This window comes from Ranitomeya variabilis, chromosome 3 (assembly GCF_051348905.1).
Source record: "Ranitomeya variabilis isolate aRanVar5 chromosome 3, aRanVar5.hap1, whole genome shotgun sequence".
In the NCBI taxonomy this organism is placed as follows: domain Eukaryota; kingdom Metazoa; phylum Chordata; class Amphibia; order Anura; family Dendrobatidae; genus Ranitomeya; species Ranitomeya variabilis.
The window spans coordinates 4115034-4142940 of record NC_135234.1 but is presented as its reverse complement, the minus strand read 5'-3'; the positions used below and the strand labels follow the sequence as shown (position 1 = coordinate 4142940).

At 46.5% G+C, this 27907-nt stretch overlaps 1 protein-coding gene across 1 annotated transcript in view; it reads left to right on the top strand.

The window, feature by feature from the left end:
• CASQ2 (calsequestrin 2) overlaps positions 1–27907 on the top strand; it is a 107471-nt gene that overhangs the window by 54194 nt on the left and 25370 nt on the right. The window contains exons 3-7 of the mRNA XM_077293554.1: positions 16420–16520; positions 16594–16705; positions 16955–17028; positions 17740–17870; positions 19483–19528. Of these exons, the coding sequence (XP_077149669.1) occupies positions 16420–16520; positions 16594–16705; positions 16955–17028; positions 17740–17870; positions 19483–19528 (464 nt within the window). The remainder of the gene's footprint in view (positions 1–16419; positions 16521–16593; positions 16706–16954; positions 17029–17739; positions 17871–19482; positions 19529–27907) is intronic.

Here is a 27907-nt window from a genome sequence, read left to right as displayed (position 1 = left end):
ATTACATGAAACGAAAGGTTGATGGTCTGTAAGGAACCTGTGCTGTTTCTGTGACTGAACTGAACGGACTGAGTAAGGCTACGTTCACATTTGCGTTGCGTCGGGCGCAGGTTCGGCGACGCATAGCGGCGCATGCGTCATGCTCCCCTATATTTAACATGGGGGCGCATGGACATGCGTTGTCTTGCATTTTGTGACGCATGCGTCTTTTTTGGCGCAAGCGTCAGGGCGCACAGGACGCAGCATGTTGCATTTTTTGTGCGCCGAAAATCATGCCAAAATTGGACGCATGCGTCACAAAAAGCTGCGTTTTGCATGCGTTTTTGCATGCGTTGTGCGTTGCGTCGCCGACGCAGCACCGCACAACGCAAATGTGAACGTAGCCTAAAGATGTTATGTTGAAACTGGAATTGAACTCTGCCTGTCATTACCTGGTACTTAAAGGAAAGGACCCACAGCAGACCGAGATGGACCCTAATGTCACCCTCAGCCACAACTACCTCTCTTCCCTCCGTTTCAACTAAACACTCTGAACCTGTCCTTGTGGCAATCCTGGCTGCTATCCGGAGACTGCACACTCTGAACCTGTCCTTGTGGCAATCCTGGCTGCTATCCGGAGACTGCACAGTCTGAACCTGTCCCTATGGCCATCCTGTCTGATATCCGGAGACTGCTCAGTCTGAACCAGTAGCAAATGGCTGTCCAATTCCCACATTCTGAACTTGTCCTCGTGGCCATCCTGCCCTGTCTAGGAACCTGAGTAAACAGCTTAGACCCTTGGGGTTAGCTGTTACTGCTGGACTCTGTTCTAGAGTGGTACCTGGCAGCTACCTGCTGCACAAGCCTGACCTCACCACTAGAGGCTCCACTGAACACCATGGTAGCTGCTTAGTCACGTCCCTCAAGGGTAAGTCCGGTCTGTGGCACAGTGGATCCACGAACCACATGTGCCACCTCTAGGTGTAACAGTTTTGTCAGGCCATGGATCACACTGATCCCAAGATTCACCAGGTCTCGGACCTGTACCAAGAAATCTCCTATCAGTGTGACCAGCAAGAATTATTTTTTTCATATTTGAGAACTGTATCTACTCGCTTGGATGCTCTGACAACATGCATTCTTTTGCTCCAGTTCAAGTTGCCACAGCTGCTGGCAAGTCTACCCTTCCTACTACTTATACCACTGGAGCTAATATCTGGCTTCTCCACGATTCAGCGGAGACCCTAAACAGTGCTGTAGATTCTTGAACCAGTGAACCCTACCCTATGAACTTTTGGCCCATCAGTTCCTTACTCATTTACTTAAAGTGGAATTCCTGGTGTCCCACCTTGTAGGAGAAGCCCTTGCATGAACTAACTCCTTTTGGGAGAGAAGGGATCCTGTGACCTTGGACCTACAGGCCTTCCTGGTGGCCTTCCATAAGGTCTTTGACGAACCTGGTCGTGCTTCCTCCACTGAATCTCTCCTGCTTAGACTGGGTCAGGGAGAGTTGTCTGCAGCGGTAAACTGTCCAGTACCACACCTTGTCTTCTGAACTGGGATGGAATGATAAAGCATTGGTAGCCGCCTTCTGGGAGGGATTATCAGGAAGGATCAAGGATGAGTTGGCTGGACGTGACATCCCAGCCTTCCTAGATTAATTAATCTCCCTTGCAATCTGTATCGACCTCCGGTTTCAAGAGTGGACCAAAGAGGTGACTCATGAAAGAAAACTGGTGTGTCTGGCTCCATCTTTCCAAGAGCTGCTCTTTCCTTAGCTTTGTGAAACAGCTGTCTTGGCGGAACCCATGCGGTTAGATAGTTACGCTGGATGAGCGGCAGCAAGAGAGTGATTGTGCCAAGGGAGTATGCTTCGGCTGCAAGAGCACAAAATGCTTTATTCATGACAAAATTCTAAACCTAGGACCTGTGGGTGAAGCCTCCCTAGCCCTAGGTGAGAAAGGAGACTCTTCATCTTTGACTGTGAATGTTTCTGTGTCCTGTGGAGGAGTCCAATTCAATGAGACTGCCATTCTTGACAAAGGTTTGGCGGGAAATTTTGTGCAACAGGCTATTCTGGATTGGTATCAAATTCTGGTGCGATATCTGCTGAATCCACTGAAAGTGTCATCCGTTGAAGGTCTTCCATGGCTGAGAGCTCATGAGCCAGTCTTAGATTGGAAGGCTGGTGATTTGCTTAGATGGGGAGCATCGTGTCACAGGGGGTGTCTGGTTCCACGCTTCCAGCCGAGTCGTGTAACACTTTCACTTCTCACGGCCAAGCTGTGAGTCAGAATGGTCAAGGAGTCTGAGGTCAGAAGCCAGGAGAGTATGTCATAAACAGAAGGAAGAGACAAAAGCGTAGTCAGGTAATGTTCCGATATCAGAATACTAGGAAGATAACGGATCACAGCAGAAGAGGTTAAACATTCAGATGGTCAGAACAAACTCCAAGGCCAGGCAGAAAATGATCAAGCATACAGAACTCAAGAGGAGGTCTGGGAGAAGAAGCTGAGTTAAGTAGCATGGCAATCACCGGGGATAGTGAACACTTGGAGACAGCCAATGCCTCCCAGTCACAGATTGGATAGTCGAGCTGTCAATCAACACACTGACAGTTCAGCATGCTCCTGTGCCGGATTGGATGGCAAAGCTGTCAGTAACTGCATCACAGACAAACTGAGGGGTGGAACTGTGACAAGTCGCCAGTCTTGCCACTCTCTCCAACAAGCAATGGTTCCATTGGTCTGTTTCCTGAAAACCTCCCATCTGAAGGACAGCTCCTGGGTGAGACCGACCCAGTGATGGTATCTTGTAGTTACAGGTGGTCGCAGGATGACAATGTCAAGGTGGAGGCATCTTCCGGGTCTCTACTGTCCACCAACCTGGAGGATGAGTACCAGTCCATCTTTGTTTCTTCCAAGGAGATGGCTATCCTTGATGGACTAAAAGATACTCAGCAAGGTAAGGTTCCTATTTCCAAATCTGTTCTGTTCTGCTCCGAGGATGTCCTGTAGGTAAGAAACATCTTGGCCAAGAAGAAGGTGGTAGTGTCACTATGGTTACAGAGGTGGGAGCAGTAGGAGAAACTAGAAGGAGGGGTCCACATCTGATTCACTATAAATAGCATTTGTTTTGTGTCATGACTATATGTGCACCTTATTTTTAGTTTGAAAAAGGCCAATAAAACTCTTTTGAAGGATACTACGGGGTGCCTTGGATTCTTGGGTTGTTCACAGTTTTTACAACAGATTGGAGGGTTGTATCAAGTCTGCACTGGACACTCAATGGTGCATGGGATTTAGCTTTTAAATGTGTCTATTGAATGTATCTATTGAGTCAGTCCTTGCAGCTTATTGTCCTACTATCCTTGGAGGACAGGGATGCAGGTTCATTTAACAATGTTTGTTGATATGTTGATTGCCCATTGTACCAATCCATGCATCTTGATGACCTGCAAATATGGAGGAATAAACTGTGCGCATTGATTGAATACTTGAACAATGAAAGTTGACCTCATCTCACCTTCCCTCTGATGTGTGGATGATGGCCAGAAGGACAGATGTGGGTATAAAAAGGGAACCAATATCCTTCTACAGGGACACTCACAGAACAGCAGCCAGGGAATTATGACTCCAACATACAAATTTGACCCTCTACAGGAAGTCAGCATAGGGACCATGGCCTCAGCTGGAGGAATACACATCTGATCCATTGACCATCACTAAACCCATGGGGATGTTCAGAGAAGCGGGGTTGGGACCATCCGGTCACCTGGCCCCATGGAGACATTCAATGATGCCAGGTTGGGACAATCAGATCACCTGGAACACCTCAATGAACTGTCAGCTTTTTAAGCTTGTTGTTACCTCCTCTCTATGGGTGCCTGCCAAAAGCAAGGTGTTACTGGTGGGGGTAGTCGGCCCTGGAAGCTCTGAAGTCACAGCTGCTCCAATCCCAGCGAGTCAGTGGAAACGTGAGACTGTACTATGTACTGTGGACTGTACTATGTGTTATTGTCTGTTGGGGGTTCAATAAAGTATTGGCACACTGTTTTACCCTCATAATGTGTTGTCTGAGTAGTATTCTGCCCACAGGAAAGGAGTTTGGGATTTCAGTGGGATGAACCCTGGTCCATGCTGTCTTTCTAAAGACAGCCGGGCCAGCAGACAAGAGTACCCACTGACTCTCATGTCTCCACACTTGGTGCCAGCAGTTGGATACTAGTCAGGCTGGGGGATCAGGGGAAGTTGCAGGGGAGTGGTGTTCATAGGCACCAACCAAGGGCTCCACAACCAGGGAGGCATGTAGACAGACCCAGCAAACTATAGGTGAGGCACTCACACCATGTTTCGGACACCACTATGTCCAACCCCACCAGCTCGGCTTTGACAAGTGGACTGGAGTAGATATACATCCTCAACAGGAAACAGAAACTACAGGAATTGTATCAGCTTCAACAGACTGAATACAGGGCCACCAACACCCGTTGGACTTGATACCAACATTGGTCCTTTAAGAGAAGCAGAACATTGTGTAACACAATGAGATTGACCAAGAGGAATTGAACTGCCTGCCAAATCAAGGATTCAGTGGCACTCTGGAATAAAATACCCAATCCCAAACAGCCTGATTTCTGGAGTTGTTGGTTGTATTGGGACCTGGTGCCTCAAGCGAGAGAAGGAGCTGGAGGAGTTGTTCTTTTGGTAGGGGTGGATCTGTAACATTGAGCTGAAGAATCGCGGGGGAGGTGGTGGCACACCGCTTGCCTTCATCAGTTTCCAGGATCTGCGGGATGCGGAGGACGCCGTGTTTGGACTCAATGGATCCGAGTTTGTTTCTCGTTGATTACGTGTGGTGTTTCCCAGGTCAAGCCAGAGACCAGGGAGGTGATATGGAGGGCCCCACAGGAGGAACAAACCCCAATCCCAGCCAGCTGAATACAGAATCCTCGTCTCAGAACTTCCCCAATTGGGAAGTTGGCAGGATCTGAAAGATCATATGAGAAAAGCTGGAAATGTCCGCTATTCTGATGTACACAAGGATGGCATGGGGATTGTGGAGTTTATTCACAAGGGAGACATGGAATATGCTTTGAGGAAACTGGATGATACAAAGTTTCATTCCCATGAAGTTGAAACCTCTTACTTAAGCGAGCCACAAACTGTGGTCCTCTATTGGAGACAATGTCTGTGGGAACCCCATGGAGCCTGACAATCTCTTTCACAAATGTCTTACCTAGAGTCTTGGCGCAGGGTAATTTATTGAATGGGACCAGATGACACATCTTACTAAACCGGTCCACAACCCAGATGACAGAAAAACCTTCAGAGACCGGCAGATCGGTGATAAAATCCATAGCAAGATGTGACCATGGCGAACTAGAAACCTCCAAAGGGCACAGCAACCCTGCAGCCGAGGCATGTGAGGCCTTCGACCTACACATAGTACACTGATGCACCCACTTGATGATTTCTCTTTGCCACCCTGGCCACCAGAAACTTCGACCGATCGACTTTCTAGTTTCCGAAATCCCTGGAAGACCTGCTAACCGAGACTCATGGCATTCAGCAAAAAAGGCTCTCCGCAAGACTCTAGGCACAAATAATTTACCATACGGAGTGTTTGTTGGTGCAGCATTCTGGGCCTCTAGGATGCTACTCTCCAACTCAGAACCCAATGCTGCCACCACCACCCCTCTCTGCAAAATACATTCCTTCTTCTCAGTATTAACTTATTGGAGAGAAACTACGAGACAAAGCATCCGCTTTAACATTCTTCGTCCCAGGGATATATGTTACAGAGAAATGAAACAGGACAAAAAACAGTGCACACCTAGCTTGATGGGCATTCAAATCAGCATCCAGATATATCAGATTCTTATGATCAGTGTTATGGTTCTCAATGGCAAGAGAACATAGCCCAGCAAACATAAGTACTAGCTCTTGGAAGGATGGAAACTAAACTGACCATGAACTAAACCTGCCGCACAACTAACAGTAGCCGGGTAGCGTTGCCTACGTTTTTTATCCCTAGACGCCCAGCGCCGGCCGGAGGACTAACTAATCCTGGCAGAGGAAAATATAGTCCTGGCTCACCTCTAGAGAAATTTCCCCGATAGGCAGACAGAGGCCCCCACATATATTGGCGGTGATTTTAGATGAAATGACAAACGTAGTATGAAAATAGGTTTAGCAAAATTGAGGTCCGCTTACTAGATAGCAGGAAGACAGAAAGGGCACTTTCATGGTCAGCTGAAAACCCTATCAAAATACCATCCTGAAATTACTTTAAGACTCTAGTATTAACTCATAACATCAGAGTGGCAATTTCAGATCACAAGAGCTTTCCAGACACAGAAACGAAACTACAGCTGTGAACTGGAACAAAATGCAAAAACAAACGAGGACTAAAGTCCAACTTAGCTGGGAGTTGTCTAGCAGCAGGAACATGCACAGAAAGGCTTCTGATTACAATGTTGACCGGCATGGAAGTGACAGAGGAGCAAGGTTAAATAGCGACTCCCACATCCTGATGGAAACAGGTGAACAGAGGGGATGATGCACACCAGTTCAATTCCACCAGTGGCCACCGGGGGAGCCCAAAATCCAATTTCACAACAGTACCCCCCCCTCAAGGAGGGGGCACCGAACCCTCACCAGAACCACCAGGGCGATCAGGATGAGCCCTATGAAAGGCACGGACCAGATCGGAGGCATGAACATCAGAGGCAGTCACCCAAGAATTATCCTCCTGACCGTATCCCTTCCATTTGACCAGATACTGGAGTTTCCGTCTGGAAACACGGGAGTCCAAGATTTTTTCCACAACGTACTCCAACTCGCCCTCAACCAACACCGGAGCAGGAGGCTCAACGGAAGGCACAACCGGTACCTCATACCTGCGCAACAATGACCGATGAAAAACATTATGAATAGAAAAAGATGCAGGGAGGTCCAAACGGAAGGACACAGGGTTAAGAATCTCCAATATCTTGTACGGGCCGATGAACCGAGGCTTAAACTTAGGAGAAGAAACCCTCATAGGGACAAAACGAGAAGACAACCACACCAAGTCCCCAACACAAAGCCGAGGACCAACCCGACGCCGGCGGTTGGCAAAAAGCTGAGTCTTCTCCTGGGACAACTTCAAATTGTCCACTACCTGCCCCCAAATCTGATGCAACCTCTCCACCACAGCATCCACTCCAGGACAATCCGAAGATTCCACCTGACCAGAAGAAAATCGAGGATGAAACCCCGAATTACAGAAAAAAGGAGACACCAAGGTGGCAGAGCTGGCCCGATTATTGAGGGCAAACTCCGCTAAAGGCAAAAAAGCAACCCAATCATCCTGATCTGCAGACACAAAACACCTCAAATATGTCTCCAAGGTCTGATTCATCCGCTCGGTCTGGCCATTAGTCTGAGGATGGAAAGCAGATGAGAAAGACAAATCTATGCCCATCCTAGCACAGAATGCTCGCCAAAATCTAGACACGAATTGGGTTCCTCTGTCAGAAACGATATTCTCCGGAATACCATGCAAACGGACCACATTTTGAAAAAACAGAGGAACCAACTCGGAAGAAGAAGGCAACTTAGGCAGGGGAACCAAATGGACCATCTTAGAGAAACGGTCACACACCACCCAGATGACAGACATCTTCTGAGAAACAGGAAGATCCGAAATAAAATCCATCGAGATGTGCGTCCAGGGCCTCTTCGGGATAGGCAAGGGCAACAACAATCCACTAGCCCGAGAACAACAAGGCTTGGCCCGAGCACAAACGTCACAAGACTGCACAAAGCCTCGCACATCTCGAGACAGGGAAGGCCACCAGAAGGACCTTGCCACCAAATCCCTGGTACCAAAGATTCCAGGATGACCTGTCAACGCAGAAGAATGAACCTCAGAAATGACTTTACTGGTCCAATCATCAGGAACAAACAGTCTACCAGGTGGGCAACGATCAGGTCTATCCGCCTGAAACTCCTGCAAGGCCCGCCGCAGGTCTGGAGAAACGGCAGACAATATCACTCCATCCTTAAGGATACCTGTAGGTTCAGAGTTACCAGGGGAGTCAGGCTCAAAACTCCTAGAAAGGGCATCCGCCTTAACATTCTTAGAACCCGGCAGGTAGGACACCACAAAATTAAACCGAGAGAAAAACAACGACCAGCGCGCCTGTCTAGGATTCAGGCGTCTGGCGGACTCAAGATAAATTAGATTTTTGTGGTCAGTCAATACCACCACCTGATGTCTAGCCCCCTCAAGCCAATGACGCCACTCCTCAAAAGCCCACTTCATGGCCAAAAGCTCCCGATTCCCAACATCATAATTCCGCTCGGCGGGCGAAAATTTACGCGAGAAAAAGGCACAAGGTCTCATCACGGAACAATCGGAACTTTTCTGCGACAAAACTGCCCCAGCTCCGATTTCAGAAGCGTCGACCTCAACCTGAAAAGGAAGAGCAACATCAGGCTGACGCAACACAGGGGCGGAAGAAAAGCGGCGCTTAAGCTCCCGAAAGGCCTCCACAGCAGCAGGGGACCAATCAGCAACATCAGCACCCTTCTTAGTCAGATCAGTCAATGGTTTAACAACATCAGAAAAACCAGCAATAAATCGACGATAAAAGTTAGCAAAGCCCAAAAATTTCTGAAGACTCTTAAGAGAAGAGGGTTGCGTCCAATCACAAATAGCCTGAACCTTGACAGGATCCATCTCGATGGAAGAGGGGGAAAAAATATATCCCAAAAAGGAAATCTTTTGAACCCCAAAAACGCACTTAGAACCCTTCACACACAAGGAATTAGACCGCAAAACCTGAAAAACCCTCCTGACCTGCTGGACATGAGAGTCCCAGTCATCCGAAAAAATCAAAATATCATCCAGATACACAATCAAAAATTTATCCAAATAATCACGGAAAATGTCATGCATAAAGGACTGAAAGACTGAAGGGGCATTTGAAAGACCAAAAGGCATCACCAAATACTCAAAGTGGCCCTCGGGCGTATTAAATGCGGTCTTCCACTCATCCCCCTGCTTAATTCGCACCAAATTATACGCCCCACGGAGATCTATCTTAGAGAACCACTTGGCCCCCTCTATGCGAGCAAACAAATCAGTCAGCAGTGGCAACGGATATTGATATTTAACCGTGATTTTATTCAAAAGCCGATAATCAATACACGGTCTCAAAGAGCCATCTTTCTTAGCCACAAAGAAAAAACCGGCTCCTAAGGGAGATGACGAAGGACGAATATGTCCCTTTTCCAAGGACTCCTTTATATATTCTCGCATAGCAGCATGTTCAGGCACAGACAGATTAAATAAACGACCCTTAGGGTATTTACTACCCGGAATCAAATCTATGGCACAATCGCACTCTCGGTGCGGAGGTAGTGAACCAAGCTTAGGTTCTTCAAAAACGTCACGATATTCAGTCAAGAATTCAGGAATCTCAGAGGGAATAGATGATGAAATGGAAACCACAGGTACGTCCCCATGCGTCCCCTTACAACCCCAGCTTAACACAGACATAGCTTTCCAGTCAAGGACTGGGTTATGAGATTGCAGCCATGGCAATCCAAGCACCAACACATCATGTAGGTTATACAGCACAAGAAAGCGAATAATCTCCTGATGATCCGGATTTATCCGCATAGTTACTTGTGTCCAGTATTGTGGTTTATTACTAGCCAATGGGGTGGAGTCAATCCCCTTCAGGGGTATAGGAGTTTCAAGAGGCTCCAAATCATACCCACAGCGTTTGGCAAAGGACCAATCCATAAGACTCAAAGCGGCGCCAGAGTCGACATAGGCATCCGCGGTAATAGATGATAAAGAACAAATCAGGGTTACAGATAGAATAAACTTAGACTGTAAAGTGCCAATTGAAACAGACCTATCAAGCTTCTTAGTACGCTTAGAGCATGCTGATATAACATGAGTTGAATCACCGCAATAGAAGCACAACCTTTTTTTCGTCTTAAATTCTGCCGTTCACTTCTGGACAGAATTCTATCACATTGCATATTCTCTGGCGTCTTCTCAGTAGACACCGCCAAATGGTGCACAGGTTTGCGCTCCCGCAGACGCCTATCGATCTGGATAGCCATTGTCATGGACTCATTCAGACCCGCAGGCACAGGGAACCCCACCATAACATCCTTAATGGCATCAGAGAGACCCTCTCTGAAATTCGCCGCCAGGGCGCACTCATTCCACTGAGTAAGCACAGCCCATTTACGGAATTTCTGGCAGTATATTTCAGCTTCGTCTTGCCCCTGAGATAGGGACATCAAGGCCTTTTCCGCCTGAAGCTCTAACTGAGGTTCCTCATAAAGCAACCCCAAGGCCAGAAAAAACGCATCCACATTGAGCAACGCAGGATCCCCTGGAGCCAATGCAAAAGCCCAATCCTGAGGGTCGCCCCGGAGCAAGGAAATCACAATCCTGACCTGCTGAGCAGGATCTCCAGCAGAGCGAGATTTCAGGGACAAAAACAACTTGCAATTATTTTTGAAATTTTGAAAGCAAGATCTATTCCCCGAGAAAAATTCAGGCAAAGGAATTCTAGGTTCAGATATAGGAACATGAACAACAAAATCTTGTAAATTTTGAACTTTCGTGGTGAGATTATTCAAACCTGCAGCTAAACTCTGAATATCCATTTTAAACAGGTGAACACAGAGGCATTCCAGGATTAGAAGGAGAGAGAGAGAGAAAGGCTGCAATATAGGCAGACTTGCAAGAGATTCAATTACAAGCACACTCAGAACTGAAGGGAAGGGAAAAAAAAAAATCTTCAGCAGACTTCTCTTTTCTCTCCTTTCTCTGTCAATTAATTTAACCCTTTTTGGGCCGGTCAAACTGTTATGGTTCTCAATGGCAAGAGAACATAGCCCAGCAAACATAAGTACTAGCTCTTGGAAGGATGGAAACTAAACTGACCATGAACTAAACCTGCCGCACAACTAACAGTAGCCGGGTAGCGTTGCCTACGTTTTTTATCCCTAGACGCCCAGCGCCGGCCGGAGGACTAACTAATCCTGGCAGAGGAAAATATAGTCCTGGCTCACCTCTAGAGAAATTTCCCCGATAGGCAGACAGAGGCCCCCACTTATATTGGCGGTGATTTTAGATGAAATGACAAACGTAGTATGAAAATAGGTTTAGCAAAATTGAGGTCCGCTTACTAGATAGCAGGAAGACAGAAAGGGCACTTTCATGGTCAGCTGAAAACCCTATCAAAATACCATCCTGAAATTACTTTAAGACTCTAGTATTAACTCATAACATCAGAGTGGCAATTTCAGATCACAAGAGCTTTCCAGACACAGAAACGAAACTACAGCTGTGAACTGGAACAAAATGCAAAAACAAACGAGGACTAAAGTCCAACTTAGCTGGGAGTTGTCTAGCAGCAGGAACATGCACAGAAAGGCTTCTGATTACAATGTTGACCGGCATGGAAGTGACAGAGGAGCAAGGTTAAATAGCGACTCCCACATCCTGATGGAAACAGGTGAACAGAGGGGATGATGCACACCAGTTCAATTCCACCAGTGGCCACCGGGGGAGCCCAAAATCCAATTTCACAACAGATCAGTAAAACCCTGTATCGGATATCTAGCCCCTCCAATAAATGTCGCCAATGCTCAAACGCGAGTTTAATAGCCAGCAACTCTCTGTTCCCAACGTCATAGTTGAGCTCAGTCTCCAAAAATTTTTTAGAAAAGAAAGCACAGGGATGCACCCCATCCTCTCCCTCTTGGGACAGAACTGCCCCCACCCCTACTGAAGAGGCATCAACCTCTACCAGAAATGGCTTGGTCTCGTCTGTCTGGATCAAAACAGGAGCAGAGCTAAACCTCTCCTTGAGATGCTCAAAAGCCTTAACAGCCTCAGAGGACCATTGGACAGTATTAGAACCCTTCTTGGTGACATCAGTTATAGGTTTAGCGATCACAGAAAAGTTCTTTATGAATTTTCTGTAATAATTAGCAAACCCCAAAAATCTCTGAACCGACTTCAAACATTCAGGCCTAGGCCACTCCAATACTGCCTGAACCTTCACTGGGTCCATCTCAAAGCCATCACTGGAAACAAGGTACCGCAAAAAACTCATTTTCTGTACCGCAAACTCGCACATCTCCAATTTAGCAAAGAGTGAGTTTTCGCTCAAAATCTGTAGAGCTTCACGGACTCTCTGCCAATGCGACTCCAGATCGGACAAGTACCGTATATACTCGAGTATAAGCCAACCCCCCTAATTTTGCCACAAAAAACTGGGAAAACTTATTGACTCGAGTATAAGCCTAGGGTGGAAAATGCAGCAGCTACCGGTGAATTTCAAAAATAAAAATAGATGCTCCATACCGTTCATTATGGCCCCATAGCTGTGCCATATAGTGCTCTACACCGTTCATTATTGCCCCATAGCTGTGCCATACAGTGCTCTGCACCATTATTGCCCCATAGCTGTGCCATATAGTGCTCTGCACCATTATTGCCCCATAGCTGTGCCATATAGTGCTCTGCACCATTATTGTCCCATAGCTGTGCCATATAGTGCTCTGCACCATTATTGCCCCATAGCTGTGCCATATAGTGCTCTGCACCATTATTGCCCCATAGGTGTGCCATACAGTGCTCTGCACCATTATTGCCCCATAGCTGTGCCATACAGTGCTCTGCACCATTATTGCCCCATAGCTGTGCCATATAGTGCTCTGCACCGTCCATTATTGCCCCATAGCTGTGCCATACAGTGCTCTGCACCATTATTGCCCCATAGCTGTGCCATATAGTGCTCTGCACCATTATTGCCCCATAGCTGTGCCATATAGTGCTCTGCACCATTATTGCCCCATAGCTGTGCCATATAGTGCTCTGCACCATTGCCCCATAGCTGTGCCATATAGTGCTCTGCACCGTCCATTATTGCCCCATAGCTGTGCTGCTGCAATAAAAATAATAAAACACATACTCGCCTCTCTTGCTTGCAGCTCCTCGGCGCCATCTTCCCGGCGTCTCTCTGCACTGACTGATCAGGCAGAGGGCGGCGCGCACACTATATGCGTCATCGCGCCCTCTGACCTGCACAGTCAGTGAGGAGAGAGAGACGCCGGGAAGATGGAGACAGCGCCCGGCGTGTGGAACGAGGACAGGTGAATATGTAATACTTACCTGCTCCCGGCGTCCCGCTCCTTCCCCCGGACAGCTGGTCTTCGGTGCCGCAGCTCTTCCTCTGTCAGCGGTCACCGGCACCGCTTCATTAGAGAAATGAATAGGCGGCTCCGCCCCTATGGGAGGTGGAGCAGCCTATTCATTTCTCTAATGAGCGGTCCCACGTGACCGCTCAGGGGAAGAGGCTGCGGCACCCGGAGACCGTGGGACGGGCAGGGGGAGCGTCAGGATCGCCGGGACTAGGTAAGTATGCCTCAGCACCCTCTCCCCCTCACCCGCCGACCCTGCCACAGACCGTGACTCGAGTATAAGCCGAGGGGGCACTTTCAGCCCAAAAATTTGGGCTGAAAATCTCGGCTTATACTCGAGTATATACGGTAAATCAAAATATCATCCAAATAAACAATAACACTCCTACCGATCAACAACCTCAGAATGTCATGAATGAAATTTTGAAAAAACGCAGGTGCATTAGTAAGGCCAAAAGACATCACCAGACATTCAAAATGACCTTCTGGGGTATTAAAGGCTGTCTTCCATTCATCGCCTTCCTTCACCCACAGCAAATTATATGCCCCACGAAGGTCAATCTCAGAGAACCACTTCGCTCCGGTTAGTTGGTTAACAAATCCAGAATCAGCGGCAACAGGTAAGGATTGCACACAGTGATCTTATTAATCTGCCAAAAATCCAGACACAGCCTAAGGCCCCCATCCTTCTTTTTGACAAAAAAGAATCCTACAGCCACAGGGGACTTAGAGGGTCTTATATGACCTGCAGCTAAACTAGTCTGTAGGTATTCCTTTAAGGCCTCTCTCTCGGGAATCGTCAGATTAAATAAACGACTCTTAGGAAGTGTGGCACCTGGGACGAACTCAATAGCGTAGAGTGATCTCTATGGGGTGGTAGAGCTTGCGACTCAACCTCCAAAAATACCCTCCAGAAATCCTGAATGGCTTCAGGTAGCTCCTTCTTCACAACAGCAGCAATGTGAACATTACAACAATTACCATAACATCCATGACCCCAGGACCTTATAGTTCTAGACGACCAGTCCAGCAAAGGATTGTGCATTTCTATCCAAGGTAAACCCAGGATGACTGGGCAAGGTAATTTAGCAAGAACAAACAAGTCTATACACTCCTGATGTTCCATATTCACAATAAGTGGGAACATTGTAACCTTTCGAGCAATACACCCATGTTCCAGAGGAGTGTTATCAATAGCCACAACAGGAATAGGAGATGACAATGGTTCAGAATCAAACTTATATTTGTCTAGGAATTATTGATCAATCAAATTAAGTGCAGAACCACAATCCACCATTACCTGAAAATCAATGGAATGACCATGATATGTGGTATTACTAGAAAACAAAAAACTCCTGCTGACCGCAAAAACGCAATATGAACTGGAGTGTTACTCCTACTGACCTTTTTTTTCCTTTCCTTATGCAAACCTCACATTACTTAATAAAATGGTCAGCCTTACCACAGTACAAGCATAGCCCTTCAGAAAACCTCTTCTCCCTCTCCTGGGAATGAGAGGACATCGCCCCAAGTTGCATCGGTTCCTCGCTGTCGATGGGGCTATCCTGAGAGACTGGGTCCAGCATTATAAGAGCCTTCTCTTCATTCTGTCTGCCTCTCAATCTTCTATCCACACAGATAGCTAACTGCATAGCAGTTTCCAAAGTATCAGGTGCAGGATATGCAATGAGCAAATCTTTAACTCTTTCACTCAAACCTGCTAAAAACTGACTCTTGAGCACTGGGTCATTCCACCTGACCTCTGCGGACCATCGTCTGAACAGGGTGCAATACCTCTCAGCATCCACAGAGCCCTGTTTAAGCTGTCTGAGCTCTGCCTCAGTTGATGTGACCCGATCAGGATCATCATATAACAACCCCATAGCAGAAAAAAATGCCTCCACTGATGTCAAACAAGGATCATCAGGATGTAATGAAGATGCCCAGATTTGGGGTTCATTTCGCAATAAAGACATAATAATCCCCACATGCTGTAATTCACTCCCTGAGGATCTGGGTCTAAGCCGAAAATATAGTAAACATGCATTTTTAAATGTAAAAAATTCCTGCCGTTTACCAGAAAAAAACTCAGGTAATCCTACCTTACGTTCTTCAGAGCGTGCTCCAGAGTAATTACTCACGTGCTGTTGCAGGTTGGTTAACCCTTGCAAACGAGCAAGTTCCTGGACGCTGCACATATTGAAGGAATCCGGGAGAGATTTTTTTTTTTTATATATATATATATATATATATGTGCGGCTGGACAAACTGTTATGGAACTGCAACACAGAACTTGGATAGAAGGGGGAAAACTGACTCTGCACTGAGACTAGGCTGATACCCTATGATGGAGTGGGTGGCCCATTCCTAGCGACTAGACCCACCGATGATCCTAATTTAATCTCAGCGAAGACCTATAGATCGGTGGAAGGAGATTACTGAAAGATCTGAGGACTGGGTATAAAAATAGGTCACCTCCTAATAGAAACACAGAGAAACCAAACAAAAACAAAAACTAAAGATAGCAGAACCAGAGATCCCAGAACTGCACAATACAAAACACAGAAAGCTATCAAAGCACCTAGCCAGAACTCAAGCGGATTAACACTGTAGTCCAGCAAGGAATGGGAGGCAAGAGCTGGGTAATAAAGGGTGATACAATCACCTGACCTAAGACAACCCAGGAACCAGGGGAAAAAGACCAGCAGCCAGAAAACCACAACAAGATGGCGGATGGTCAAAAAACAAAGCAGATTCTAACACATCTTAAGGGACCTTGGCCTCAGCTGGATCCATTAACCATCACTGAATGCCAGCGGAAGATTGAGACTCTGTCATTTTCACCATCTTGTATACTTTCTGGGACTGTACTATGTTTTATAGTCTGTTGGTGGTTCAATAAAGTATTGCCACACTGTTTTACCCTCATCCTGTGTTGTAGTATTCGGCCCACGGGAATGTAGTGCTGGCATTCAGTGGGATGAACCCTGGCCCATGCTGTCTTTCTAAAGACAGCTGAGCCAACAAACGAGTGAACCCACTGACTCTAATGTCTCCTCAGTGACTATGTACCTTCACGTCTCCTCTGTGTGATGTTGACTGTGTATCTTCACGCTTTCTTGGAGTGATTGTCTGCCAGTTGTATGGTCCCATTTTCTTCTGTGTTTGCACATCCTCCATCCTTCCTCTGGTTTCATTCCTATATCTACAGGGTGCACTGAAGAGGAGAGCCTGTATGTCTACAAGGAGGACAATGTTATTGAGTTTGATGGAGAGCTGTCTGCTGACGTATTAGTGGATTTCCTCTTAGATGTGAGTACTTAATTAAGTTAATCGCTTCCTCATTGTAGATGAAAAGATGTTGCCATCGTCTGTTCTCCCATAGTTAATTGAAGACCCCGTAGAGATTATCAATGACAAGGCAGAGCTAAAGGCACTTGATAGGATGGAAGAAGAGATCAGAGTCATCGGCTTCTTCAAGAATGAAAACTCAGAACGTGAGTATAAAAGGAGAGGGAGCCATGAATGTGGACTCTGCACAGGGAATTCTGTGAGTCGAAATGTGGTGGCAGAGGCTATTATGTGAGATGTTGAGGAGGAGTGACTGACCTAGGACCGTGGCTTGAACAACCTGCCGTCACCTAGTTCATGAGTGTGCCACTCCTAGATTACACTGGGGCAGAAATTTGCTCACTTGCCTTCATACACAATTACATATTCCTGATATATCCATTTTACCTCTGCAGATTACAAGGCATTTGAGGAGGCAGCAGAGAATTTCCATCCATACATTAAATTCTTTGCAACATTCGACAAGTCGGTAAGATGGAGTGTTGGGCGTAGGCCCGCAGGCCTCAATGTAAATGGTGTGAGATGAGGAGGTTCCTCCAGATCAGCTGGGGACATGTGTGAGGGACACGTCTAAACCACAGGCCTCAATGTAAATGGGGTAAGATTGGGAGGTTCCTGCAGAACAGCTACGGACATGAGTGAGGGACACGTCTTGACCTGAGGTCTCAGTGTAAATGGGGTAAGATAAGGAGGTTCCTGCAGATGAGCTATGGACATGTGTGAGGGACACATATAGACTGCAGGCCTCAGTGTAAATAGGGTAAAATGAGGAGGGTCCTCCAGATCAGCTAGGGACATGTGTGAGAGACACGTCTAAAACCCCCCTGTCTTCAATGTGAAATGTACAAAATAACAATTTTTTTTTAATAAAGATTATGGAATGTAGAAAAAAACCTGTGAAAATGTAAAAATAAAATACTTGTAGCATAAAAGCATAAAACCTGAGTTAATCAATAGATCATTTTGTGGTGATGACTTCTCTTTAGGGACACATCTAGCTCCCAGGACTCACAGTGTAATTTGGGTGAAATGAAGAGGTCATGGTAATTCATCAAGATTCACTCCATAGGACATATCAAAATTCCAGGCCTCAATGTACTGTAGTATAAATGGGGAGAGGTATGGAAGACATGGGGTGCTCAAAGAAGCCAGAACTTCATATGGAAAAATATTTCATTAGGTGGCAAGGTCCTTGACCCTGAACATGAATGAGGTGGACTTCTATGAGCCATTTATGGAAGAACCAGTCACCGTCCCTGATAAACCGTATACTGAGGATGAGCTGGTGGATTTTATCAACAAGCACAAAAGGTGAATATTCTGACAGGAATGGTCTACCACACATTCATCACAGATCCATCCCATAGTCATCACAATTGCATCCCACAGTCATCAAATATCCATCCCATGATCATCACAGATCCATCCCTTGGTGTCACGATAATGTGAATATGCCATGTTTAAGTATCTACCTAACTGTACAAGACACACGCTGCGGGCCATTCCGACTCCTCCTCTTCTCTCTCTGCCTGCTGCTTGTGTGTGTGTGTGTGTGTGTGTGTGTGTGAATCCTAAACCCCTCCCTGAAGAATTTGTATGGTTCTATGCGGCAGGCAGCGCAGTCTTCCTAAAACTACTCATACCACATTCCACATGGTACTAGTTGAAACTGGTGTAGCCACCATGAGATTTTTTGCTCCATAAAAGTGACATATTGTGGCACCGATCCGGGCTTGAGATATAAGAATTATATATTCCAGATGTCCATCGATAGATCTATCACTCACTGAACGCGCTAGCAGCTAAACGCAATAAGGACAAAGCGTGGATTTCTCCTTAAGCAGTTCATGTAATTGTGCCATGCTTACACTTAAAAGAATTGCCCCCTATGTAGTGCACCTTGAGAACCTGGTGTAGTTCGTATACGAGATTCATACGGCGAGATACGGGTAAAAATAGTTTTCATATTCTAAGAAAAGGGGAGGTTTCAGCCCCTAAGTGATGTCACCGCCGGGGGAGTGTCTGGGTTTTGGGTTAGGAATACCTTAGCGAGACAGTATTCTTGCAGTGTCTTTGTGTCCGGGGTCTAGCTGCGTACAGATGTGATATGCATCTTGATGTGTGCATCCTACAAAACCCACGGCCAGCCATGATGATATGAAATGATCTGAATGACCTGTAAGTGTTCTTTTCAATTTTAATCCCATTTTATTTGTAATCTGTAGTGTACATATGATTTGTCTCCTTTATAATTTCTTATTTATACTTTGTAAACACTGCCTACCTTTTTTGGAGTAAAAAATACAATTTATTAGCTTGTCTCCCCTTCAGAAAGAATCAGGGGCAACCAAGCAACCCCGGTTCGTGACATAGTTGTCATAGCACGGTGGGATCCGTGACACTTGGTCATTACAGATCCATTCCACGGTCATTACATATCCATCCCATGCTCATCACAGATCCATCCATTGGTGATTACAGATCCATTCCACGGTCATCACGTATCCATCCCGCGGCCATTATAGACCCATCCCTGGGTAATCCCATCTCCATCCCACGGTCATCACAGATTAATTTCACAGTCATCACTGATTCGTCCCACAGTTATTACAGATCCATCCCATGCTCATCACAGATCCATCCCACAGTCATCATAGATCCATCCTACGGTCATCACAGATCCTCCCTCTGTCATTACATATCCATAACATGGTCATCACAGATCCATTCTACAGTCACCATAGATCCATCCTATGCTCATCACAGATCCATCCTACTTTCGTCACAGATACATCCCAGGGTGATTACAAATCCATCCCACGATCATATCACCTCTATCCAACAGCCATCACACCTCTGTCCCATGGTCATCGAACCTACATTGTACCTGAAAAATATTTAATCATTTCTTATGTTGTCCTAGGGCCACCTTGAGGAAGCTTCGTCCTGAAGACATGTTTGAGACATGGGTAGGTGAAGGACCCTGGAGCAGCAGAATCTGTGTGCAAGGAAATGGAGGATGGTGAGGGGAGGATGTGTACCTGGGGTTGTCAAGTAGGTTTCCTGGTTTTAGGATAATGATAAGCCATCAATTCCAAATCAGAGGGGTCCATCAGGAACCCTTCATGAAATACCTGTAGATAGGCATGTTCCATGTCCTTGTCCTGATCTTGGCTAGCTTTTCTACCCTTGCTGGTTTTAGTGCACCTGCTAGTATAATATGTCCAGGAAATGTTAGGAAAACATCTACTTGCTCCTCCTCCCATAGAGAGTCAAATACCAGCCCCCACCTTCCATAGATAGTCAAAAACCCACCCCCACCTACCAAAGAGAGTCAAAGACACGCCTTCACCTCCCATAGGTAGTCAAAGACCCACCCCACCTCCTGTAAAAGTCCTGCTTCAATGATGGGTTTAATGGATTCAGCTTAAGAGGTTGATCAGGTCGCCATAGTCATAGATTAATAGGCACAATAGGTCAAGAAGGTAGATACATACATAAACATTCGAAATATCAAATAGCAACACTGCCCGGGATGATTAGTCTCACAACAATATGGCATATATAGTAGGAAATAAATTTTTTTTAATTTTTATTCTGAAAATATCTAGATAAAATTCAATAAAATTATAAGACAAGCAATTGTAGCCAACTGATACCAAACAGATTATAGCACATGGTATAAGCCCTGAAAAATAGCTAGAAAAGTGCCCCACCCTAGGTAATGGACAGAGAATTATATATATATATAACCCCTCTATAATAAATGCAGAAACATGAATAGACCACAGTATAATGGAGTGCAAGTGCTTCTTTGATTGGTCAAGGTTGATCTATGCAGCTCTGGCAAAAATGAAGAGACCCCTGCAAAATGTTCAGTTTCTCTGATTTTTCTCTTTCTAGGTATATTTTTGAGTAAAATGTAAACTGTTCATTTATTCTATACACTTCAGACAACTGTAAGCAGGTAGCGGGATGCAGTGACGGACAGGAGGCAGAGCAAGGGTTAACAAATAAGGCTACGTTCACATTTGCGTTGTGCGCCGCAACGCACAACGCAAACAAAAACGCGGCAAAACGCATGCACAACGCTGCGTTTTGCGCCGCATGCGTCCTTTTTTCTATTGATTTTGGACGCAGCAATTGATTTTGGACGCCCGGACGCGTGCGCCGCAGTGACGCATGCGGCGCAAAACGCAAGTGCACCGCATGTCCATGCGCCCCCATGTTAAATATAGGGGCGCATGACGCATGCGGCGACGCTGCGGCGCGGACCGCAAATGTGAACGTAGCCTAAAACAGTTTTAATTGAACAGAGGGTTAACTCTTCGCAGGGAGGTGCAGGGTTAAACGGGATAAAACAGTGTAATTTGCAAAGGATATTCTGAGAATAAAGGATGAATCCAGCTAGAAAGTCAGTAGCTCCTAGGACTATGAAGTCAATAGCGCCAACAACGGCTGGCGCGGTGTCTTTTCCAACGCAGTCCGGTGGGCATCAATGCCTCGTCTTCTGGCGGCAGCAGTCGGTGTCCGGTACCTTCCGCTACCCCTAGTCCATATGCTGCAGGGGCTGACAAGGGTGCCGGCCACAGTCCTGTAGGAGCCCAACGTGGCTCGGCAAATATACACTGACAAAGTCAGGGTCTGCCGGAAAGTGTATGCTGGTAAGGTGGGTTACACAAGTCTGTCCAGCACTCGGTCCTCTCTTTGCGGTACTCACGGTCATGAAGCACACGGCACCTTGATCTCCGGTCAGCTGCTGGACGTGCTGCACTTTCCTCTGTGTTCTCGCCAAGACTGAAGCGCCGACAACCACAGCACCCGATCTCTCTCTGGCAGCACGCGCACAGCACTCACTAGCCCGGAACGTGCAACACCTCGCTCCGTGGTGACTAACGGGCACCCTGCACATCTCTCCTCACAGTCTCTGTCAGCAGTGGCGGTGCTTGATTTCCGGCCTGCGCTGTACGGATACTCTGGGGCCGCAGTACTCACTGGTCTCTGCTGCACACTATCTGTTCCCGCCAAGTCTCTCTCTGAGCTGATGCTGAGCGCACGGCTCCCCTCAGCGCAGCTGTCACTCTGCAGGCGATGGGGCCTGTCGCAGCGCCGGTTTTCAGTGGGGTGGGGGAGCGGAGTGTGCTGCTCGCCTAATTGCACGCTGCTCTGGGTTGGCGCCAAACTGCTCTGCTGTGTGCGCTTTTCCCTTCCTCCTTGGTCAGGAGGAAGGTACGCCCCACTCAAGCTTCCCCCAGGCAACAGAGGAAGGTCCGCCTCGCTAAAGCTTCCCCCAGGGAACAGGGGATGTAGCCTTTCCAGTTCCAGACCCGGCACACAGGTACCCGTGGTGCTGTTGTCCCCCCTTACACAACATGTCTACGACTTTCCAAACAATACATTTTGTATTCATTTTCTGAAAATGAGAAATGGTCAAAATAACAAGAAAATGCATTGCTTGCAGACCTCAAATAATGCAAAAAAAAAAACCGCGTTCATAATCATTTAGAAACACCAATACTAATGGAAGAGTTCAGAAATCAATATTGTGTGGAATAGCCATGATTATTAATCCCAGCTTTCCTGCGTCTTGGCAGCTTTCCACCTTTCTTTCGCTCTGCTCCAGGGTGACCTTATGCCACTCCTGGTACAATAATGTCAGCCGTTCTTCTGTGTTTGATGGCTTGTGACTGTCCATCACCCTCCTGATTACATTCCAGAGGTTTTCAGTGGGGTTCAGGTCTGGAGATTGGGCAGCCATGAGAGGGATGTGATGTGGTGGTCTCTTAATGTTTGCCAGAGCTGTATGTTGTGCCGTCTGTCGGACGTACTCGTGCATGGACATGACATGCGGACAGCACCAGGAACAGCTGTGAAAAGAAGACAATCACCTGGAGGAAGCTGAGCAGGCTAGGTAGCATGTCATAGCAGCGTGCTCTACTTCCTGAATACTCAGGACACACACAGATGCCTGAGCTGGTCCTTGGATGATGACATGAGATGTGCATGCTGGGTTATCATAATAACTTATCGCAGTCTAGCATAGAAGAAGCTGGTCATAGGGAAAGGAAAAATCGATGCCTGGCGCTGGAGCCAGGACAGGTGAGTAACAGAGGGCTGTGTACTGTGACCACTGATATGTAGGGTCTCATTCTGGTAGACACAATGCTGCTCACTGCTGTGATCTCCATGTTGTGCGTTATATCTCTAAGAGTTGCCTAATAAAGAAGTGGGATGTAGATGATCTCCATTCTCCGACCGTCCACTCAGTTCCTGCATCAGTCAGATTCTTTCATTTTCCAAACATGACAGGCACAGGGGCACCCCCTGTCAAAGAGGATAGAGTTCATCGGGGGCTCCTGGCTTCATGTGCTCAGAGTCAGTACTCCAGTTATGGCTGCTATCGAGATTATCCTCCCATTGTAAATTCAGTTTATTGCTGAAATCTCTCTGCCTTTTACAATAAACTAATGAAACTAGAATGAATTCAGCATAAAATGCCACTTTTACTTACACGCGACATCTCAAGGTTATTCACCCCCTGGTGAGCAGCATCTTTAGTATTTAGCACAGCCCCTCTGGCTGTTATAACCTGCTACACACGTTATACATAGCCAGTCATTGGCTTCTGGCCACGTTCCTGAGGAATCTCAACCAAGTCTTCATGGGTGATGGCCCCCCGGTCAATAATATTCTTGAGTTGTTGCAGCCGAATTCTTTGCATCTCATGAAATATTTTCTATGTGGTTAAAGTCTGCGACAATAATCAGTAGAATCTGCCAGGACTTCTCAATCCAAACCATAATGGACGCTTAGGTGCTGGGATCATTGTCTTGTTGGAAACTCCAATGTTGCTCGAATTGATAGTGAATCTGTCAGTAGGATCATCTCCCCTGTGCCATCTATATGGGCATATAGTGTCACGGGTGTGTCAGATGCAACAGACAGTCGCCCTACATCTGGCTGCCGAAGGTCTCTGTGTTTGGCATTACAGATGCCTCCTTAATCCTTCTGACTCTTGGACCCAGCGACAACCTCCCTCCGGCTCTAGTTGACATGTAACACCCAGGTAACCGGTTGTTACAGTGGTATTGCCTTCCTTTCGGGGAGGGTGATGCCATGCTTGGAAGCTAGGAAGGATCCCTTTAACAGGTAACCAGCACGTACAACACTGTTCTGACTCCAGGCCAGAAGGGGGAGCTCTGAACCCAGTTTCAGGGGAGCTTCCCAGATATATATATTTTGGCCTGGGGGAGGAGTTAGTGAGATTGTGAGAGGAGAGAGGAAGCAGACAGAGAGATTCTGAGAAAGGAAAGCTGGGTCCATGCAGACCCATGGATCTGCAGCTCCTGGAAGGAGAGAGAACAGAGCAGTCTGTAGGAGACTGAAAGTGGAAGAGAAGCACAGGAGAAGTAAAGAGCTGGAGGGAAGTTGCGACTGAGCTTCCTCCATGATGAAGTGCAGAATAGAGGTAGCCGGAAGACCGAGGTTGTGGGGGTAACTTTATGCCCCATGACAGAATCTGGCGAATAGGAGATTAACACCCAAAGGCACAGTAACAGATAGAGCACAGAGTCATCTGAGAGACCCCTGTAAAAAAGGCTCAAGTTACCTGCCATGCGGGTAGTGTCCTACCAGCAAGGGGAACAGAGAGAACGTGAGGACCTTGGGTGAGGCCTAAAGCAGCAAGGGACTACAACACAGCTCAGAAGGGAAGGCTTCCAACCCCACCTGGCTAACGGGATACCTGAGTCACTTCAAAGCCGGCCAGACCATACCAGTATCTGTGATCCGGTACCCTGGACTGTGGCTGCCTTACACCAGTAAAGAGGTAAAGAGACTGCAACCTTGTATCCTCTGTTTCTTACTACACCATTCTTATCTACTACACCGGGAGCCCAGGAGACCCAGCTTCAGCTGTGGGAAGCCATACCATCCCAGCTGCCATAACATCACCCCAGTGGACCCCTTTAAGCAGCGTCGGTCATTCCTGACCGAATACCACAGGTGGCATCACGAACATTCTTATTTCTAATAACCCCTTTCCTTTAATTTGGACGCCCAGGGCCACGGACTGGGTTGCTGCCACCATGACCACCAATTTAATGATGACCAGACCCAGTACCGAGTACCCCTAGGTCCTTAGCGGGGCGCTCCAGACACACCTGGACTCGGGGGTTTATATATCCTGCAATATATCCCGCGGGGTTTGAGCAATAGGTGTCTCCACTGATTCTGAAGCCACGGAAAGACCTGTGCAATAACGGTTCGAACCTGATGGTGACCCTACACCGGGGTAACTTCACCAATGTGTCTTGCATGGCTCATGTCCTCAACCTGATGGTATAGCAATTTTTCCACCACTATCCCAGCCTGGATGAGCTTCTGCAGAAAGCACGGTCGACTGTGACAGCAGCAACAAGCCCTGGTGCAGCATGTCCATTTGCATAGGCTGGGCCACCGCAGTACAGACGTGGTGCAAATCAATCTTGTGGAGTGGGCACAGATGAAGGACATCAGCACCCTTCTGCCCAATTTCGAAAATGCAGTCATTCCGGTCATCTACATGCTGAAGCACACTTCGAATAATCTGTGGGAGGAGGTGGTGGTATCAGAGGAAGAGGTGGAAGCAGAAGAGGATGCGGGAGGGATAAGTTCCGCACTCTATCTCTAATATCTCTAAGTTCCGGACTGTCATCGCACAGGTGGGTGCCATGGGAGGGTGGATTACAGTAATTGATAGGGGATCATGGTACCACACAAATGGTTAATGAAGGTGCAGGAGCCGAGGAACTAGTGGAGGAGGACAAGGAGGAAGAGGTGATGGGACCGCAGCAGTCAGGAGATGAAGAAGATAATAATCCCCTCTCTGTTGTCCACGGCTGGCAGGGTGGGACAGAAGAAGCAACCTTGAGTGTTACCTTGCCACCAACACAATATGGATTTGGACCTCCTGAAACCGTCTGACACATGAGAGCCTTCTTGCTGTACTATCTGCAACATGATGCCCGTATTGTTAGAATTAGACATAATGCCGACTACTGGGTTGCCAATCTGTTAGATCCATGGTACAAGAGTACATTTTGCCAGATGCTTCCTCCCTGGAAAGGGATGCGCACATGCTGGAGTAATGAAACACGCTTGTAGACAATCTTAAGAGTGGCTTTCCCCAAGACAGCAGCGAAGGAAACACAGCGTGCATCGCAGTTATGGGCTTCCAACCCTAGAAACGTTGAGTCGTCAAAGCAAGAACATTAGCAGCAGCAGTGTAAGTGGCATAAGCAATTTCTGTAAGTTGTTTTACAAATTTTTTTAGACCAGCTCGTGGACCAGCAGAACAGAGTACAAGTCTGGCACATTGAGAATGACTGGAGAGGATGGTGCAGGAGTATCCGAAGCTCAATATCAATGCCATCAGGATGGGGTGAACCTTCTTACATTTTGTTCTTCAAAAATTGATGAGTCGCCTGAGCTCGCCTGTCACGCCTTGGAGGTTTTGTCCTGCATGGCAGATTTCTCTCAGCTCTCAGAACGTGTCTTCAGCGCTGCTGGTGGTGTCCTGATGGATAAGCGCATCCAGCTGTCCCCTGACAGTGTAGATCACCTATCTTTCATCAAGATGAGCAAGTCATGGATCTCCAATGACTTTTGCACCCAAGTTGCAGATTGGGCAGACTAGGCGATGGTGTTGTTTTTAGTCTCATACTGTACATTGATCTCGCATTATTGCTGTCTGTGCCATCTTTGTCATCGCTTCTGTGCCTGCTGTTGCTACTGCTGCTGTTGTTACAATCAATTACACAGGTCTACAAAAAAATATTTTTTGTACGAGTCATCGCAGGTAACTTTATCCTTTTCTGAATCATCTTTTTGTCCTGATTTCACAGATGTCTATAGTTTTTCTGCAGCATGTATAGTTTCCATGGAGCAGCATCATTGTTATAAGGTATAGGAAATATACTGGCGACATTACAAAAACAGTAATCTACATATCACAAAAAAAACCTTCACCTTACAAAACAGTTTTTATTGAACCAAAATAATTTCACATGCAAAATAGAAACCAAAATATGAGCTGAAATTAAAAGTGCTTGACATTAGACTGTGGTTGATAGGATTGAGTCACTCCCTGGTGGTGGTGTTCCATTACTTTAATGTCCTGGTGAAACCGCTCGCCTTGTACATCACTCAACATGTTAGGGCATGTTAGGTTAGGCTATGGGTTGAACTAGATGGACTTAAAGTCTTCCTTCAACCATAATAACTATGTAACTTACATCCCCAAGATTTTGAGGGAAGAAATCTAAATGTGAATGCATAAAGTGCAATTTCAGAGACCTGTGACATCCAAGACACTGATATACATTCAGCAGTTCCTCAACACCTTCAACATATTCTGGAGATTTTTTTTTCCGAAGAAGTTTTCATAGATCCACCTGAAGCTTTTCCAGGATCTCAGTTCCTTGTCATTTAGAGTTCCTTCAAACACATCATCTCTCATAAGCTCTCTGATCTGAGGTCCAACAAATACCCCTTCCTTCAGTTTTGCTAGTGAAATGCTGGAGAATTTCTGTGAAATATGCTGGAACCCTTGTGAATTTGGCTTTGCCGTGGCTTTCACAAAGTTTTTAATCAATCCCAACTTTATATGTAGTGGAGGAAGAAAGATTTCTGTTGGAGCAACTAATGGATTATGCTGAACATTGTCTCTACGTGGAGCATAGATGTTTCTCTATCCCCAGTCACGACGAACATAATGCTCTTCTGTATTTCTACTGCTCCATAAACACAAGAAGCGACAATACCTTGTCAACCCTCCTTGCATTCCCATTAGCAGAACAATCACGTCCAAATCTCCACAGATATTCCATTGATGATGCTTATATTGTACAGCATCCAAAACAACTGACAGATATACAACAAAATACTCGATTCAGTTCTTCTGACTAGTTGTCACCAGTGTGAGACATATATAGCAGATCAATAGAGCAGACTGTCAGTCATTACATGTCTCACACTGGTAATGTCCCCTGTCATTTACATTAAGCTCTGAAGGCAAATTCTTAATGAGATCTGTGTCCCGCCCACAAATCTTAACAGCTCATTTACATATTGAGAAACATGTGGATTTCTCTGGAAATAGCACACATCCAATATAGAAAGAATGGAAGCATTTAGCCGTAAATAAAAGGATTTCCTTTATTCAATATATCCTTCAAACAACATATACATTTTATATTATTGATAGTTTAAAAAGGGGTAAAGCTGCGCAGAAAAACCACCGCCAAATGTCACAAAGGCAACAAACAAATAACATAGATGCCAAAAATTATATTCCTTGGGGGTAAATG